The sequence below is a fragment of the Aptenodytes patagonicus genome, unplaced genomic scaffold (assembly GCF_965638725.1).
Source record: "Aptenodytes patagonicus unplaced genomic scaffold, bAptPat1.pri.cur scaffold_157, whole genome shotgun sequence".
Classification (NCBI taxonomy): Eukaryota; Metazoa; Chordata; class Aves; order Sphenisciformes; family Spheniscidae; genus Aptenodytes; species Aptenodytes patagonicus.
In genome coordinates this window covers 10,595-29,638 of record NW_027472096.1, presented here as the reverse complement: position 1 = coordinate 29,638, position 19,044 = coordinate 10,595, and the positions used below count along the sequence as shown (strand labels likewise).

The window sequence follows — 19,044 nt, the reverse complement described above, 5'->3', positions numbered from 1 at the left end:
CAAAAAGAAGAATTTGGGAGGGGGAAAGAGGGAAAAGGAAAAGCAAAAGTTCAGCTCAGGATATGATGAGGCGGGTCTGGGGTAACCTGCCTGTCCGCCTTGAGTCAGTGAGTTGAGTGGGACAAAAAAGCCACACCTGAGTGGATCACACTTATGTCTGCTTACCTCTGTGGTCCTGGGGAACCTGAGCGCTCTCCCTGTCCTCATCAAGGGAAGACCCGTGGTGGAAGGAAATGCACACTCACTCATGCTGGAAGGGACCTCGGGAGGTCTCTAGGCCAAGCCAAATCGCAGTCTGTGGAGAAAGGGAAATGAGGGTTGGGCTGTTTGCATGCCAGGCTGTGTTCGTGTGAGATGTATACCTGTATAGACACACAGACGGGACGGATCCCTCCCGGAGCTGGTCTTAGACCCTCCACCTATCTAGGAGCTGGCCTCAAGATTCCCTCATCCCTCCAGGGCCCCCATGCACAGACAGGCACACACACACACACACAAATGGCTCTCTCCAGCACCGAGTCATAGACCATTGAGGCTGGAAGGCAGCCAGCTCCCCCCTTCTCTGTGCTTCCTCTTCATGCTTGACCTTAGTCAGGAGCTCCTTTCTCAGCCATGCCAGCCTCCTGCCGCCTTGGCGTGACTTCCTGCATGTTGGGGTGGAGCATTCTGGATCATGGAGAGGTGATCCTTGACCATCAAAGAGCCTTCTGCAGAATCCGCCTGGCCACAGGCATCCCCTGCTCCAAGGTTATCAAAACTTCCCTCCCTAACTCTTAGGCCAATCAGTCTTTATACTATGAAAACGTATTCACTTTCTGAAGATGGAGATATAGCTCACGTTGTATACTGATTTATCACGCTTGAGTAAGCAAACTAAAGGACACCAGCTCATCAGAAGGACCAGAAGAACAGCCCTGCCCTGGAAATGAGGGCTTTGCTTCTCGGAACCTTAGAGCTGTCCATGAAGGCTGAAAGAGACCCCTGGACAACCAAGATAACGCCAGTACCCCAGTCCCTCTAACACACCTTTGAAACTCTCCCAGTCTCTAGCAGCCCAGATAAGTAACTCTCAATAGACCAGCTCCAGGGACGCCTGGATCGAAAGACAAGCAGCGAGAATGCTGATGGCTGATGAGGCTGCAGAAAAATAGTTGCTTTGTGAAGTGTTACTATGATGGTCATCAGTACTGTGTGTGTGTTAATTAGTGATTGGTCAAATCACGTTGTACCTCAATGCTTGACCGGTATAAGAACCCTGTGTAAAACCACATTTGAGGTACCCCAATTTCGCTCAGACACCTCATGCGCATGAATAAATGCTTACCCTTGTAATTCCGTGCTTTGTGTCCGAGCTTCTCTCCTCGGACAGCACGGGCCAGTTGCACATTTTCCTAACACGAGTGATTCATGGCCACTGCACTGTGGCAAGGTCTCTCCCTTCTCCATGCAGGAGATGTAGGGCAGTCCAGGAAGACAAGGCACATCACACCGGGGTCTCCGCTCATGTGCCTGCCCTCTCAAACTGCTGTTTTATCTCTTCCCCAACCTTTACTCACCCCCTTGATTAGACAGTCAGGGAACAGACAAACAATTTTCACAGGGGGCCTCTCAGCAGCACCTTGTTGTTCATGGAGATCACCTTCACCTTTGCCAAGGGCCCTCAGGGGCAGCAGAGACACCACTGAGAAAAACCTTGTTTCTTGCCAGGGCTGCAGTTCCCAGCCCTGTTTCCCTCTGGCCTTGGGGACAGCAGGATTTGCTCACACTCGGCACTCAATTTCAGCTTGAGCTTCTCTGCTGTGAAGCAAAGCCTTTGCACACAGAAGGATGTCGACGCTCGGTACCAGGTTTCCTTTAAGGCGAGTCAGAGCTTGGCCTGGAGCTACACCTGAGGTGCCACAGCCCAGATGGGCACCCATGCCCTCAGCCAGGGCAACAGACAAGCGGAGCGAGAGCCTGTGCTTTTTGACATCGATAGAGTAACAGCCACAGCGCGGCTGGACAAGTCACACAGCGTGGAGTGCTGCACTGGATGGGTATCGGCTCTTCAGGAGGGACAGGCTGGAAGGATCAGGAGTGGGGTTCCCTGAAAGTGAAGGCTTTAACGGGATGTATGGAGCTCCTCTGTGGGGCGGGGGAAGAGTTTGGTGATCCCTTGTGAGGGAGGGTCCGAGGAGAGGCCAGTAAAAGTGGCCTCTCATGGTGGGAGATAAGGGACCCGCAGTCAGGGTGAGGAAGCGGGTACAGTCTTTTTGAAGGATCCCAAGGAAGCCTCTGGCTGTAGAAGCCTGGGTCTCCCTGGGGCCTGCAATGACCCTGGCAATTTCTGAAAGGGGAACACAGCAGCATGCACAGTCCAGGCGGTTCCTGGAGTGTCTTGGCACAACGTCTTAGCACAGCGGCCAGATGGGCCAACAAAAATAATGCCAACCTGGATGTGATACTTGCAAGGAAGGAAGAGCTGGTCAGAGGTGTGAGGATTGGCTGTTGTGACCCTGAAATAGTGGGGTCCCAGCACCCGAGGGGAGTGAGGAAGCCAAAAGGAAGAGTGGAGACGTTGGACCTCAGAGGAGCAGACTTGTGCCTCTTCTGGGGAGTTTCAGTGCGGATCCAATAGTCAGCACCACTGAAGGGCAGCAGAGCTCAGTACAGCTGGTCTCCAAGGACAGCATCCTCCAAGCAGAAGATTTATCTCTATCAAAAATCAGTTTGGAACCTGAATGTGAATTCCAGGCAATCATAAAGAGCTTTTCCTACTTCAGGAACAATTCCAGAAGAAAACAAAGATACTGACTGGACACTGCTGGATTTAGGAAGAGTAGGTAAAGACAGACCTGAGATCCTCCATGTCCTTTTTGCCTCAGACTTCACCAGCAAGGTCTCCCAGGCCTTTGTGCCTCAAGGCAGGACTCTGGAGGAGAACAGCCAACGGAGGACAGGAATGATATCAGGGGCTACTTGAGCAAACTCCACCATTACCAGTACGTGGGAATGGCCGGGTCACATCCAGGGGTGCTGAGAAAGTAAGACAATGTCACAGTGAGGCCACTCTCTGTCATCTTTGAAAGGTCATGGAGACTGGCGGGACTCCCTGACAGCTGGCAAAAAGTAGATGCTGCACGCATCTTTCAGAAAGGTCCAGGGAATGAGCTGGGGAGCTAAAGGCTGCTTAGCTTCACTTTAGATGGGGAACGTGTCCCAGAGCATGTCCTCTGGGATTGCATTTCTGGGTGCCTGAAGGAGAAGGTGACTGGGTGAACTCAGGGAACATGTACATCAATGGTGGTCTGGCACGTGGAGGGCCGTGTTGTTATGCCATTGCACAACCCCATAAAGATTTGGCCATCTCCAAAAAGGGGACGGTATGAGGGAAGTGCCAGCAGGTGGGGCCATTGCTTGACAGCAAAGAGATACGAGCAGCATCTGTCCAACTTATCCAGCCTTCATTGCTCCCAGCTCCATTTAGATATGAGATGTAGATGTGAAATGTGTTAGAATAAACATGTCCTCAGAACACGGTTTCTCCATGCAAAGTGCTGGGGTGAAATGTGGTTTTGGAAAGGGCTGCATAAACCTGTATTTCCAAAGGGGGTGAGAAAGTGCCATCAGCTTGCAGCTCCGTGTCATGTCCTATGGAAAAATTCACGAGACTTTACAGACCAGCACCAAAGATCTGAAAATGCAGACTTCCTGACCACTTCTCACACCCAGGCCTTTCCTGCATCTGTTTCAACTTCTGCCTAACCTCTTCCTCCAGGGCTTGACTCAGTTGCCCACACCGAGGGGGCAACTTCCTCCAGGATCCGTGGGAGCAGCTGAAGCCTCCACAAGGGACTGGGGAATGTGAGCCAGGACTGACAAGAGCCTTTCTGGAGCAGGAGCTGGTGGACAGACAGGGGAGGCCAGGGCATCTCAGTGGAGACAACCCATTTCTCTCCTTGGACCAGAAAGGTAAGGCTGGGCAATTGCACCCGAGGTGTCCTACACTGTGGCAGGTCACTCTCATCCCTGTCTTCACCTACAATGGAGTCACATGTAACTTACCCTGCAGCGAATGACAAATGAGGGGATCTGCGTGTTGCAGAGTCTACTTGAAGATGCTCCTGAGCCCCTGACATTTTGGGAGCAGTGCAGCTTTAGCTCGTCAAGAGAGAGCATTTCATTCCCTCTGCCTCTTTGCTTGCCTCTGGGAATGGAGGGAGCTTGTGACTCCAACGTGTGACTCGCTGTGTGCAGAGAGCGACTACGGACAGAGTCCGGGGCAGGGAGAGTTTTGGGGGGCCTTCGGGTGATCTGTGCTTGACACAACAATGGGTTTGCGATTAGCCTAAGGCCGTCCAGAATGGAAAGTGAACTTCGGTGGAGGTAACGTGGACTCACCACACAGCTGAGGAAGGTCTTTTGTTTATTGAACTGGGCCTTCCTTTGGTTTTCTTTGTTGGCAATTGAGAAACATCCTTCTGTGTCAGCTCCTTTTCCCAGTAAAGCAGGTGGGAATTGGTGCCCAGGAGCGGAAACATGCAGCTACAGACTTCAGTGGGGAAAGCTCAGGTTGGAACAGGCTGCTCTAAGTCCTAGTTGCCTGGTGAGAGAAATGGTGGGGTTGGGGCAAAGACTGTCCGTAGAGGGTCTGACAGAAAGGGTCTTGACTTCCATATTCAGGCTCCATTAGGAGACGTTCAGGATCAATATTGTCTGGAGATTGCTGATATCACTTAATGTGTGTAAGAAGAAATACAAAGAAAAAAATAAAAGAAGAATGAATCCTAACTTGTTTTTTAGTTTTGAAATCTATTGGCTTCTGAAATCTCTCAAAAGAACCCCATAAGAACTGAGGGATTAAGGAACACTACACACAGACACTTGGCTTGTTGGGGCGTTTTGCATGTTAATGAGCCCTCTAGTGGCAAGATCCTGCAGGTCCTGGCAGATTGAAGAAGCCTCTAGAGAAGTAAAAGTCAGCAGCAAAACTCGGAGTTCCTGAGGGTGTTAGCAGGCCCCACTGATGTCCATCACCGGAGAGACCGTGTGGAGGGCATGACCAGAGAAGATTCCCGTCCCTGGGGACTGGTGAAGCAGAAAGTCAGAAGCACTGGTTACAGGTGGAAAAGCCCATGTGGAGGTGGCTCTGAAAGCCTTTGATGCATTTCCTCAATCAAGAGAGCAAAGGCCTGAGCCCTGTCCCCTGGGAAAGGGGATTCTTCCCTCATGGGAGTCTCGGGGCTTTTCCTGGGGGCAGTGAGAGGTGGGGGTGTGCAATGCTGAGTGCAGGACAGCGGTCGGACACCTCCCAGCCTCTGTGGAGGTGAGGAGGCCACAAGGCACTGGGAACATAAGGAACTGCTGTCCTCTCATGGGCCCCACTGGAAGAAGCAGCAGCCATAGCCGAGAGGACAAGGATCTCAGTTCTGTTGGGGGATGTCCCAGCACCACCAAGGCCCTTGCTTGTCCCCACCACAGGCTGTCCTACACTCTCCTATACCTGTGCCTGCTTCCTTGAAACCTTTAACCACCCCCGTGCTTCCCTGCCTCACTCTGAGCCGGGATCTCCCAAGCTGGTGTCCCTGTACGCTCACTGGTTGTGTCTTCAAACACAAAGTTTTCTGAGGATGTGCCAGTGCCTGTGAGTTCCCAACAACTCACCCAGTTTCTTCCAAAGCCCTGCTAATGCTCCCCTAGCACCCAAGATGTCTTAGCCCCAGGCTTGTTTGAATCTTTACGCCATATGCCAGCGCTGACCTGCGCAGCCTCCTTCTTCTGCTGCCTCAACTTATAAGAAATCAACCTACTTCAATTCAGGATGACCCCCACCCTACACTTACCCATGCTAGTTCAGGTCTCCTTCCTACCCTTAGCACACTTGTTGCTACACGTATACCGCTCCCTCACCTGCACTCCCATGTGTCTCACAAATCCTTCCCTCTTCCCCTGCACTGACAGAACCTCATCCCAGGAGGTCTGGGCTTCCTCCAGGCTCACGGATGTTTCCTGAGGTCCGTCCCAGCGTGGGGACTGAAGGAGAAAAAGAGGGCAAGGTCCTTCCTGCCATATTCCCGGGGGAGACATTCTCTGCGTCTCTTCTGCCAACAGCCATCAAGTGCCTTCCCTTTCTGGGCTCTGACATGGTTGTGAGGATTTGTAAACCCAGCAGCCATCACTTGGATTCTCACTGATGAGCCCCGACTCTCTCTCCCAGACCTCCACACGGGCAAGCACTGCTGCTCAAGGCCGCTTACGCTTCAGAAGAGGCTTTGAGCTTCCTGGATCTGCCTGGTGCTTATCAACTATCTTCCTGGCACCCTCCAGCGCTCATGGTGAGCTTTCTTGTCCATAGCAGGGCCTTTATGACCATCTTTTATGAAATCATTCTCCTTTTATGATCTTCTGTGCAGAAAGAGTAGTCACAGGAAGGCATCAAACACCCCAGAAGGGCTGCCAAGTGAAGTGCCAGTAAGAACCAGGTGAGCAACACCCACGGCTGTGGCTTCCTTGCAGGGAGTCCCTCCTCAGAAGGGGAGCCGGCCTCTGCCAGCCTGGGGAGGGAAATCAGCAGTGGCCATGCCACCTGGGAACACAAAGGGTGTCTTTTGCAAGACCGCCCTTCATCTGAACCGCTTTAGATCTGTACTTTGGGATTGGGTATCATGCTGTATATTGCAAATACTGATCTAATTGGCATTGCCCTAAGTGGCTGCCACAGGTGCCCACTGCTCCACTGCCGGTATTTATATTTAGGGACATTAATGCCTTTGTTGTTGTTGATGTTGTTGCAGATACTGGTATTCTTGGGGAAATCACACAAACTCTTGAAGGGTAATGGAAGGATTACCATCTTAGTGGCCCTCCGGTGAAGTGGCTCCTCTTTGCCAATGTCTCACTGTCGTTGCCCAGGGTCTAAACCTGGGCAAGTATTCTGGGTGTGGTGTCAAAAGCGCTGAGCAGAGGGGGATAATCGCTTCTTCTGGCTGTGGTCCTGCTCAAAGAGCCCAGGATCCTCTGCTGGGTCATGTTTTGCCTAATGAAACTCAAGGACCACCAGAGCCTTTTCCACAGAGCTGCTCCCCAGCCACGCAGCCCCTGGCCTCTGTCACTGCAGCCTGTAATTCCCCTGCTCAGTCCTTGGCTCTCTTTAGAAGAGGTATGCAAGATTTGCCTCTTGCTTTCTCCGGTCATGGTGACCTTCCAAAATGTACCAGAGCGGCCCTACTATGACATCGGCTGGTCTCTCAGCATCCTTGGATGCATCCCGTCTCAGCCAATGGACTCTTAAGGGTTGACCTTACCTAAGTAACGCCAGATTGATCTCCATCCACTGCTTGGAAAGAGATCGCCATCGCCGCCAGCATCCAGCTGTCGGTGGTGAGGACATGGCAGTGAGGCCGCCGGGGTGGCGGTGGGGTGGCTGAGGAGGGGTGGGGGTGGTGCTTGCTGTGGGGCTGCCCGCCATCACCTCACCCACATGCCCTGCCCGCAGCCCAACCCCACAGGAGCCTGAAGGGTGGTGAGGAGGGGGAGGACGTGGCCGCCATGCAGCGACTCCCCCCTGAGCTGGTGAGTTGAGCAGGGGTGGATGGCGGGGCTGGGGTCTCCCCCTGAAAGCAGGGGGGGTCCCAGGGTTGCTGCTCTCGCCCCCTCTCTCCCCGCAGCTACTACACGTCGTCTCCTTCCTGACGCTGCCCGACCTGCTGAGACTGGGCCAGACCTGCCGCTGCCTCCAGGAGGTGTGCGACAGCGAGGCCGCCTGGCGCCACCTCTGCACCCGTCTCCCTCCTGCTGCCGCCAGCGCCCGGCCCTGCAAGAGGGCCGCCATCCTCAACTGTGAGTCCGCCCTTGCCAGTGGGGGGAGAGGGTGGCACTTTGTCCCCCAGCCGGTGACGATGTCCCTGCGTTCCCCCCTCCAGACACTGAGAGGCTGTACCTCCAGAGCCTGGGCCGCTGCCGGCAGCGAGCGCTGATGGCCTCCAGGTTCCCAGCCCGTGCTCTCCACAGGGCCCTGAGCTGGCAGGGCTGCTCTAAGAAGACCAGATCCTGCGGTTTTCCATGGCCACGGCTCCAGGGAAGCAGCAGCCCCGATGTGAAGGTGGCAGAAAGGATCTGTCCACTGAGGCAGCGAGGGGCAGCCCCAAGGTCCACAAGTGCTGCTCCTCCATGTGGCAGCTGGGCTCATGGCTCCTTGACCTCTCCTGTGTGCTGGGGCTGCACCCCCAGCTCCAGAGGAGATCTAAGAGATGGGAGCAGAGACAAATAATATTCTGCTGGATTCTTGATTGTCTTTACCGACACAGGGAGCCTGGCTCCATATGTACATGAGGTCTTTTGGGTCAGAAAACACTGCTAGAGGGGGAAGAATATTATTATTTAAGTAGAAGGAATACATGAAGAATAATAAACCAAGAGAAAAACAAGGCACATATGAGCAAAAGAGCATCCGAGCTTTTCCTGAGGATGATGGACACCTTATTGATGCTGCAGTAGTCCGTGTTCACAGGGTTTGCGCAGGGCATCCTTGATCTCCTTGTTCCTCATGGTGTAGATGAGGGGGTTCACTGCTGGAGGCACCACCGAGTACAGAAACGACACCACCAGGTCCAGGGATGGGGAGGAGATGGAGGGGGGCTTCAGGTAGGCAAACACGGCAGTGCTGACAAACAGGGAGACCACGGCCAGGTGAGGGAGGCACGTGGAAAAGGCTTTGTGCCGTCCCTGCTCCGAGGGGATCCTCAGCACGGCCCTGAAGATCTGCACATAGGACACCACAAGGAAAACAAAACACCCCAGATATAAACAGGCACTAACCACAAGAAGCCCAACCTCCCTGAGGTAGGAGTCTGAGCAGGAGAGCTTGAGGATGTGGGGGATTTCACAGAAGAACTGGTCCAGGGCATTGCCTCGGCAGAGTGGGAGTGAAAATGTATTGGCCGTGTGCAGCAGAGCATGGAGAAACCCACTGCCCCAGGCAGCTGCTGCCATGTGGGCACAAGCTCTGCTGCCCAGCAGGGTCCCGTAGTGCAGGGGTTTGCAGATGGCAACGTAGCGGTCGTAGGCCATGACGGTGAGAAGATAATACTCAGCTGAGATAAAAAAGACAAATAAAAAGAGCTGTGCAGCACATCCTGGGTAGGAGATGGCCCTGGTGTCCCAGAGGGAATTGGCCATGGCTTTGGGCAGAGTGGTGGAGATGGAGCCCAGGTCGAGGAGGGAGAGGCTGAGGAGGAAGAAGTACATGGGGGTGTGGAGGCGGTGGTCGCAGGCTATGGCCGTGATGATGAGGCCGTTGCCCAGGAGGGCAGCCAGGTAGATGCCCAGGAAGAGGCAGAAGGTCAAGAGCTGCAGCTCCCGCGTGTCTGCGAATGCCAGGAGGAGGAACTGGGTGACGGAGCTGCCGTTGGACATCTGCTGCTTCTGGGCATTCAAACTGCCAAAGGAGATAAACCAGAAAAATTCAGAGAAGCTTCTCTGAGCAAAACTTAATTCATTCATTGTGAAACACCCGAGGGTGCTTTTCTTGCCTGGGGGACTGTTCTGCAGCTCCGAGGCTTCAGCTCTGGTTTGTGCTGGCTGAGGGCGCTGCGCAGAGCAGTGCCCTCTACCCGTGGGCTCCTTCAGGGTCAGCCCTGCTTTACAGCAATGACACATGGAGGTAGCAACAGCCCAGATAATTTGGAGGGAGGGTTCCCGGGGAGGAGTTCCCTGGGCTGCACCAGAGCGGAGGGTAAAAAGCTCAGAAGGATGCTTTCTTCCACAGAGGAGGGGGGGAGATGAGGTGCAGCAAATGTGCCTCGTTACCCTGTGTTTTAGACTTCAGACACCCCCATCCCACTTGGGAAATGTTCTTGGAAAGGGTGAGATCCCCCCGTTGCCCCTTTGCTCTCAGTGTAAACCTCCGTCAGTGCTCACGTCCAGGAGGGCTGCTCTGTCCATCAGCCGGGTGCCCAGCTGCCCTGTGCTCGCACCGCTCTCAGCTGGAGGAGGACCACACACAGAGGATGCTCTGAAGAAGAAACCGGACTGTACTGGGAGCAGAGGGGTCCTGTTCAACGTGGAGATTTAAAACCACCTCTCCTTGCCAGCAGAGCTATGCAGAGTGTGATGAAGAGGACAGGACAGGGATGCTGATTCGCATGGGCAGATCAGGTGCTCTCAGACATCACAGAGGTCCGACAGGAGAGCGATGCCCTTCTGGAGTGATGCTCACAGCCTCGCAGGACTCCCTGTCCAGCAGAATCAGGTGCCTTAAGGTGGTGTCTGCTAAGGGAAGCAGTGTCTCATTGCCCAACCACGGACTGCAGTGTCTCCAGCCTGGACAATTAAGAGAGGGCTTGGGCACCTTGGTCCCATGGAGACACCTCCAGGGCAGCGCCCTCCAGGGCAGCGCCCTCCAGGGCCGCGTCAGAGCAGGCACTCAACACCCCCACCCCTTGCGCCACACCACCACTGTTCTGGCCAGGTACCCCAAGAGCAGGAAGAAGAGCAGCACAACCAGGTGGAGAAACAAAGAAAGACTCTGTGACTCTCCTCCTAAGGGAAGCAAGGAGAGGAGAGGTGGCCGGGCACTCGGCAAAGCCTTCTCCTTACCCAGCAGAGCGCAGCCCCTCCCAGTTCGCAAAATCCCAGGGCAGTCGCTCTCAGCCCCTTTGCTCTGCAGAGGCAAGTGGCCACGTGTCAGGAGAGATGCACCTCTGCCGTGCTAGAGCTCTGGCTGCAGAGGAGGCAACTCCTGCCCTGGACCACGCAGCCTTGAGGGCAGAGGCTCTGCTGGGTGGGAGACGAGACCAGGGCTCTGGCTCAGAGGGAGGCGTCTGCGTTGGAGGGGATGACAGGCAGCTTTCCAAATTCTCCCTCCCGTGACATTTCTGGTTGGAGTTGGGTAGAGCTCTCTGCCCATGTGTCTGCTGCCTGGAGCTATCCCTGCCACGAACTGTTCCTCTGCCCTCAATTTTTCCCCTGTCTGGGATCACAGACCCCATCAGCAACTACTGTCGGCTCAGCTCTGACCTGAAGAAACCTCCCCGTTTCAGGCACTCTCTAGAGGTTCTCCCCGTTTGCAGGCAGTAAGGAGCAGGTCAGACAAACCCCGATGAGGGCAACAAAGGTGATGCTGGTGCTCTCCGTAGGTAGAGGAGTGGATGAAAGCAGTTTACTTGGCTCCTACCACACCCACTGATCCCTCAGTGTAGCGGCTCAGGACTCTCAGTCTCCCTCTCCAAACATAGCAGCGCCTTTTCCCTGAAAGAGCAGGAAACTGGAAGCGTAGACTCCGGAAAGCTCTTCACCTTTAAGGCATCCCCTGCCTTGATCTTCCTCTGGAAAAGTCCCCTCTGAAATGCCCTGGGCAGCTCTGGGTGCACACCCTGGCTTCACCCCTTCACGCTTGTCTAACATGAGCCCCTGGACTGGGAGTCCTCCCGACGGATCCTGTAGGCTACGATAGCTGTAGGAGACCCTGCCAGGAACCGCAGCTGCATTGCCCTGCACCAAGAGACTTACCGTGTCAAGGGCTGTAACGATTTCTTCCTTTGAGCTCTCCTCTGTCCTCCCACTCCAGACTGCTTTCAATCTCTCTCTGCCCTACTCCTTTCCTCTGAGCCCTGCCACGCTTTGCAGAGGAGTTGTTCCTTGGCAGAGCCGTCTCTCTGCAGTGCTGCCTGCTTACCCTGAGCTCCCTCCATCCCAGGAGCCTGTCTCTGCCCAGGAGGACAGGACCTGCCCAAGACGTCACTTTCTCTGCCCCCCACCCCACGCTGCGCTCCCGCCAGCTGTCCCTGGGGCTCTCCAGGATCCCATGTGGAAAGAGACTGAAGTAATCACCGATGTGGCCTGTCTCACCTCTGCAGAGACATTTCTTCCCAGCACTGTCCTTTCTCCTCTCAGAGACACCGTGAGGTCTGAGAATCACCCTGCCTTGTCCCGTCATTAGGCAGGGCACCTGGACACTGACAGGGAGGGATCTCCTTTACCCCTGCTGAGGGAGGGGAATCGGCTGAGTCAATGGAGGCATCTCGTCCTGGATGTGTAGTCCTGGGGCTGGAAGGGACCTCAGCTCCCTCCCATGCCTGCCACAAACCCACAGCAGGTGAGATTCCTCTTGCTTCCGCAACGGTGTCTGTTCAAAATAGGCACCTGCACTCCTTTTCTATGGTCCCATGGTCATTGGTGGAGATGGAGAGCAGGAGTTCACACACAAACACCTGGTGACACTGGAGGTGCCAGAGGTAGTCCACGAGAGTGGAGCAGGACTGAGAGAGTGGGAAACACCTGGGGGCATCACCCTGCAGCCTGGTGAGGATGCCAGCTGAAACGACGGCAGATGCCCACATGTAGGACATCAGCACCTGTCCCTCCTCACGCTCTTCAGGGCCGCCTAAGGAGGTGTTCAGCTGACCAAATGGAGTCATGTGCCCGAGGGAGAGTGAAGGCTTTCTCTTTCTCCCCTCCCTTAGCTGTATTTACTGGCTGTCCCTTGTCTGTAACAATAGCTGTCTCACACGTCCCCACGCAGCCTAACCGAATTCAGGGCAGCCGCTCAGCTAATGGCCACATACAGGCCTGTAGTGCTGTGTGAGACGCCGAGGCTCTCCAGACATCCATAGCCCCGTACTAGCTACTCTGAGGAACATTAACTCTATCCCAGCCAAAACCAGCACACCAGGGTGCCCCTTCGCTGATGTCGGGGAGCGCTCCATGTCTTCCTGACTACAGCAGCCAGTCAAACACAGGCGGTACAGTCAGGGCAACAGGTTCCTTCTCCTGCTGCAGGCTGCACAGAGCAGGTACACAGGGCTGCTGGACTGGGGCCCCCAGGCGTCCCCGCCTCATTTTTCAGCCGCACCTTCTACTCCCCCTTTTCCCCTTCTATCCTGACGCTCTACTTTCCGAGCTTTTGGCTGGCACCAAATATCCCTTTATATTCTCACCAGTTTCACCCCAGGCCAACTAGGTTTCTCCTTTCACGGCCTGCCATCTCCAACAGCTTCTCACTTTCTAAAGCGGTGAGTTGCACCTCAAGCCAGGGTTGATGAAGACAAAAGTGAATGAGAGCTTCTGTAAGCAATGAGACGGCAGACACCATCAAAAAATGTCTATCGTCTCCACTGCCCACCTTAGAAACCTCGAGAAATCTCTAAAGGCACAAATAAGGAGCAGCTTAGAAGCTGTTCACATCAGTCGGGCAGGTTTGGATCCCAGTGAGATCCACGTGTTTAGAGAAGACTTTTCTGAATGACTCCTCAAGTTCTCCATCTCTCAGGCTGTGGGTGAGGGCCTTGATTAAAGATGTTAAGGCAGCATAGAGAGACTATTTCTTTCAGGCTTCCTATTCTGACAGTATCTGGTACGCGCTACACACTGTAAGAGTCCCATCGACAACTGTATCCCCAAGCAGGGATTGGAGGAGAGGAGCAGGCGTAAACATCTTCTGCTTCCTGGTGCTGAGAGAGATTTTCAGAGTGGGGGAAAGGACGTAACTGTGAGATGCCAGAAACTGCGGAGATGTGAAGAGAGCACGACACGGAGGGGGAGAAGCAGAGGTCTCGCAGGGAGGTCCTGGGGCCGTGCCTGGGGCGTGTGAACACAGGGCTCTGGGATGAGCCAAAGGGTACAGGAAGGTCCTGAGGGGACATAAAAGCAGATGGGGGCCTGGGGGCACCCCGAGAGGACCCATGGGCCAATGGTGAGCTGGCTCCCTACCCCCTGCAAGTGGACTCCCTGCCCCTTCCAGCCCGGGCGGCGGGTCACAGTGGGGTCCTTTGTGACCCCCCTCAGTGACACCCCACGGCACCATATATAGCCAGCGGGGCCGTGGCCCTGCAGTGTCTGACAAGACAGCGACGGGACAGGGCAGGAGCACGGAGCTGGCGAGGAGACCCCGAGCGCAGCCCACGTCTTTCCCTGCCGCCCCTGGCAGCCTCGTGCTGCCGAGGTGTTGCCCTTAAGCTGCCCCCCCCTCCCCCCAAAACTTTCCTCCATTTCGCAGGATGGCGGAGAGACCCCCCAGCCACCCCAGGGTGGCCTGGGAAGAGGTGGGGGCTCCCCAGGAGAGCCGCTCTCTGCCAGAGCCCTACGAGGTGTCCACGGTCCAGCCCCTGCAGACCGGTGAGTGAGGGGCCCCCCGGGACTGGCAGAGCCGGGGCCAGCGAGCACGACCGGCTCAACGCCGGGACCCCATTTCCTCGGCACGCTGGCAGCAGGAGTCCCACGGGCAGGGACACAGTGATGCCTGAACGCCAAGGCTGCTCGGGGCTGGGAGCTGTCCCCAGCACAGCCTCCCTCCTCAGCCATGCCGAGCTTTTTCACCGATTGGGAAGCTTGTTGGCAAAGATGCTTTGTCCTACCGACTCTTCTGTGTTTCCCCTCCACGTAGGCGAGACGCTGCCAGAGGAGAATCCAGAGCAGCCAGAGCTCCAACTGGGATGGGATTCTGAGAGCACCTGGTTGCTTTCTTCGCTCGACAGCAGCGACATGACCACGGTAATGAGCTCCCCCCTTGCTGGGACTCTTGTCCCTGGCATCCGCAGGAGGCTTGTGTGAGCAAAGGGACCCAGAATCAGTGGGGTTGGCATGGCCTTACTGTCCCTGCTGAGAGGGTTCCTGCTGTCCCCGAGCAGGGACTAGGCGAGGGTGGCACTCCAGTGTCCCAGCAGCAGCTCCAGCCCTTCTGGCCACCAGCCAGCCCTGGTTCTCTCTAGGGCAAACACACGGCGCCCATGATGCCAACCCTCCTCCCTCACCCTGGGGACCCTCTGCTCTCACCCTCTGCCCTGCAGAGACTGCAGCCCCTGCTTCCAGCTTTCCTGCGGGCACTGCTGACAGCACTGCCGGGCACCTCTTGCCAGAGCTGCTGGCGGTGCTCAGCCAAGAAGCACCATCAGGGTGCTCGGCGTGACATGTCTTTGCTCCCCTCCTTCCTCCCGTAGGTGTTTGGAGAATACCTCCAGCCTTCTCAGATGACAGACATTCTCCTCGTGGCCATTGAGGCCTTGACAGCAGACGACATCTATGACAGGCAGCTGGGCAGCAACATCCTGGATATGGCCATGAGAGACCCTGACTCCTGGCTGACGGATGTAAGTGCCCTGTGGCTGGATTGCCCTGCCCATGAGCCCTGTCAGCCCTTGTTCTTCCCTTCTTCCCTAACCCAGATCTCTTGGGCACCTGAAGCCATTTCAAGGCAGCAGAGAGGGATGGGAAGGGCAGCAGTTTCAGTGGCAGCTTGGGAAATGGCTGCTCTCCAGTGGCAGCACCATCCTCACTTGTGTCCCCTCCAGGTGCCAACGATTGTGAGGTACACCCACAAAAACATGGAGCACATCCGCATGGAGCCAGCCCGGCACAGCCTGGATTCATTCCTTCTCCTGCTGACCAAGCGGTGCCCCAGGGAAGTGGTCAGGAGCCTGTTGAAGATCTCTCCAACATGCGACAGGTGCCGGCCCCGACAGCCTTGAGGGCTCGTTCCCTGTGGGGAGAGGGGCCCAGGGACTCTCTGGCTGCCAGGCCCATGGAAAACTGCAGGACATCCCCCAGGAGCAGGGCCCTCCATCCCACCACGCTTCCCAGCCCCGGTGGGTCAGCCAGGCCCGCAGCAGCCAAAGCTGGCCAAGCCAGAGTCCCGCCACCACGCTCCTCCCTGCCCCATGGGGAACACCACCTCAGCCCCCTCCTGCCTAACCGGGCAGGGTCCCCGGGCACCCCAAGTGAGGGGGGTGGGCAGGGCCAGGGCTGCAGCACCGCCTGGGTCCGGAGAGGCTGGCCTGGGCACGGTGCGGTGGCCGAGGCAGCCCTGCTGACCGAGCGCTCTGGGTCTGCAGCGCTGCCCTGGCCATGTGGGAGGTGATGATCTCTGTGCCTTGGGCTTTGTGGAGTGTCTTGACGGAGCTGCTCAGCGTGCTCCAGGACCAGCGGCTGCGCAAGGTGTTCAGCTGTGCCGCGGAGGACGCCTGCATCTATCCCTTGGCTGTGAGTGACCTTCAGGGCTGTGCCTGCCTCCCCAGGGAAACAGGCACGGCCCCCTCCCCTTCCGTCTGCCTCCAAATGGCCACCTCCTCCAGTACATATGGACACAGCCCCGGAGGGTCAGCAGGGACCTGCCCAGCACCAGCCAGACCCCGTGCCAGACACTTGGGGCCCTCCTGTGCTGTTTTGGCCCCGGTGAAAAAACACAAAGCCTGCCCCTGCCCGGGCAGCACCCTGCTTCCCCGCTGCCTGCATCCCCCTGCCTGCATCCCCCTGCCTGCATCCCCCTGCCCTGCTCTGCAGCCTGGAAACCCGGGGCAGGGGCAGAGAAAGGAGCAGAAGCCCGAGTCAGGCCAGTTGCTGGGCCTGGGGCAGAGGCACGGCCTCTGCGCAGGCTGAGGGGGCTTCAAGTCTGGGGAGAGGAGACACTTACCACCGCCCACGTGTCGTGCCCCCTTTGTGCCAGCGTGGTGGAGGGAGCCCTGCGGGCTCTGCTGGTCTCTCACTGCTGTCTTCCTTTTAGCTGCTGCTCTGCGCCGACGTTGGAACAGAGGAGTTTGCTGCCCTGTACAAAGCCCAGAGGTACCTGAGGCATCCAAGCCCGGTGATGCTCTCGCTGGTGCTGAGGGGCCTCATCACGCTTTCAGAGACACCCGAGACGGTGAGCAGGGTGTAGTCAAGCGGAGCCATGTTGGCAGCCGGGGCCTGGGGCAGGGGGTAATGTGGTGGCTTGGCCTTGGCTGGGAGGCAGGAGGCGGGGTGAGGGCTCCAATCACCCTCCCTGCTATGGAGGGGCCTGGTGGGTGCCTGGGGAGCCCTCCAGGCACAGAGGCTTGCCAATCCACCTGCCCCCTTCAGGCCGGTCGGTTTCAGGGGGTGGCTGAGCAGGGGACACTGCTCTCCTGCACTCCCTTCCCTTCCTCGGGCTCTCCCCGCATCCCCATCAGTGGCCACTGCCTGCCAGGAGGCTGCTGCAGTGACTCCTGGGCCACCTGCTGGGAAGCCGGGCGGGAGGCTGGTGCTCAGCAGCCGGCGCATTTTTGCCAGGGTGCTCGTTCCCTGCTTCACAATAAGGAAACTGTGTGTTCCGTACAGGCAAGAAAAATACCGGTCCTGCTGCCAGACATCATGGAGACCCTGCAGGATGCCAACACTGATGTCAGGATGAAGGCCCTGGTACTGCTCAGGAACATGATGGGTCACATGAAGAGGGAGGAGGCCAGCGTCATCGCTCTGCAGCTGGCGGAGAAGCTCCTGCCCCTCTTTGATGATGTAAGGCTGCTGTGGGAGCCTGAGCCCTACAGATGGGCACCCTGCAAAGACAGCTGCCCTTCAGCCCAGCCCTGTGGGCAGCACTTGGGCAGGGCTCCCCTCCTCACTCCTCTTGCATGGCCTTTCAGGGCTTTGGGGCTCTTCAGCCGCAGCTGCAGATCTGGCCCACAGCCCCTGTGTTCAGGATCCCACCCCAGAGCAGCCCCCCTCACATCAGACACGCTGATGCCCTTGCTCACTGTGGGCAGGGAGCGGCTGTTGCTGAAGTCCCCCTGTCCTCCTCACCACCAGGTGTCCAGCCAGGTGCGGGAGCTCTCCATCAGCTTCTTCGAAGGCGTGATGAAGACTGTGGTGGGGAGAAACGTGAAAAAGATGAAGAAGAAAGTGCAGAGGGTCCTGCTCCCGCTCTTTCTCCACATGAACGACCAGATCGAGAGCGTGGCGAAGGTGAGTGACCAGCGACCCACTGGAGACGCCGGGAAGGGTGTGCCGACGCTGGCCTGGCATAAGGGGCGAGGGCTGCTGGACGTCAGAGTCTGGGAATGTGTGTCACCCCAGGGTCCCACTGCTCCCCTCCTTCCCTGCCCTGGGCCCACCGCTGCCTTCCTCCTTCCCCCCTGCTGCCTGCTGCCGAGGTGGATGGGGAGCGGGGGTCCCCTCCCAGCCCCGCTCTCCCCACTCAGCCCTCCTCCAGCACAGCCCAGAGGAAGGGTCCCTGCAGACCCAGCACGAGCAGGGCCGGGGAACCTGGCACAGGCATTTCCCAGACCTGCCCTGCCTGGTCCAGCAGGGCTCAGCAGCAGCCCCACGGCCACCGAGCACACGAGTCCCTACGGGCTTCCCAGCTGTCCCTGCAGGTGTGGGAGGCCAGGGCTTTGAGCCCCAATCCCTGTCCCCCAGGGCTGTGCCCCAGAGACCCCCAAATGTTTGGGCCAGGGCATGTCCCAGCTCCCTGAGGGCAGGATCGCTGCAGAAACAGAGCCCTGCTCACCCCGATGCCCTTGCACGGGGCCAGTGAACTTGGCCTCTGCAGAGGGGTGCAGCACTTAGAAGGGGTGGAGAGCCAGCTTGTTCCCCAGCCTGGGGCAGGGAGAATGGTGGGAAGGGAGGTGCAGCCAGAAGGGGACTGGCCCTGCATCCCGGGATCAAAGCTCTGCTCACCCGGAGCCTGGGTGTGGAGGAGCTGGGGCAGCCCCGGCTGGGGAGCCAAGCGTCCTGCTGGGGGATGCTCCTGGGACGTGCTGCTGGCTCCATCCTGCCCCAGTGTCTCTGGGGCTCCAGCCCTCGCTGCCTACAGCTGTGGGCCCACACCTCCTTTGCCCTTCGGCCTGCCCCCATCCCTGGCAGCAGCTCAGCAGCTCTTGAGGATCTCTGTTCTGTTGGCCGGCAGCAGGAGATACCTGAGGTGGTGGCTGCCCCGTGTCCCTGCCCTGGGCACTGAACCCAGTTCAGACTCTGTCCCCTGCTGCCTCTTCCCATAAGGGGCTGGGAACAGCTCGGAGCCTGGCCAAGAGGAGGAGGATGCCAGGGCTGCTTCCCTGGGCTGTGGTGCCATCTCCCAGCCTCTGCTTCTCTGCAGGCCTCTGGGAACACCCTCCTCGCCTGTGCAAAGTTCCTGGGATGGAGGAAGCTCAGCTACCTGGCCGAGACGCGTCAGACACACCTCATTGGAGAGTGCTTGGTGAGGACAACCCCCAAGCCCCACGGCCGGGCCCCACGTGCCCGTGGGGAGGGCTGTGCAGCTGTGCCTCGCCTGCCCTGCTCCAGCCTGGAGCCCAGAGCCTGGAGCTGCATCCTCCTTCCTTGCCCTCAAGCACGCAGCCC

General features: G+C 57.4%; 1 protein-coding gene across 1 annotated transcript; it reads left to right on the top strand.

Annotated features, from left to right (window-relative positions):
• Positions 1 to 9,046: 9,046 nt before the first annotated feature.
• On the top strand, positions 9,047 to 17,667 carry LOC143173595 (maestro heat-like repeat-containing protein family member 7; the record flags this gene model as incomplete). Its single annotated transcript, XM_076363859.1, has 5 exons — positions 9,047 to 9,052; positions 14,973 to 15,062; positions 16,472 to 16,609; positions 17,044 to 17,220; positions 17,512 to 17,667. Coding segments are annotated over exons 1-5 (567 nt in total), but the record flags the coding sequence as incomplete, so codon positions are not given.
• Between the last annotated feature and the right edge of the window lie 1,377 nt (positions 17,668 to 19,044).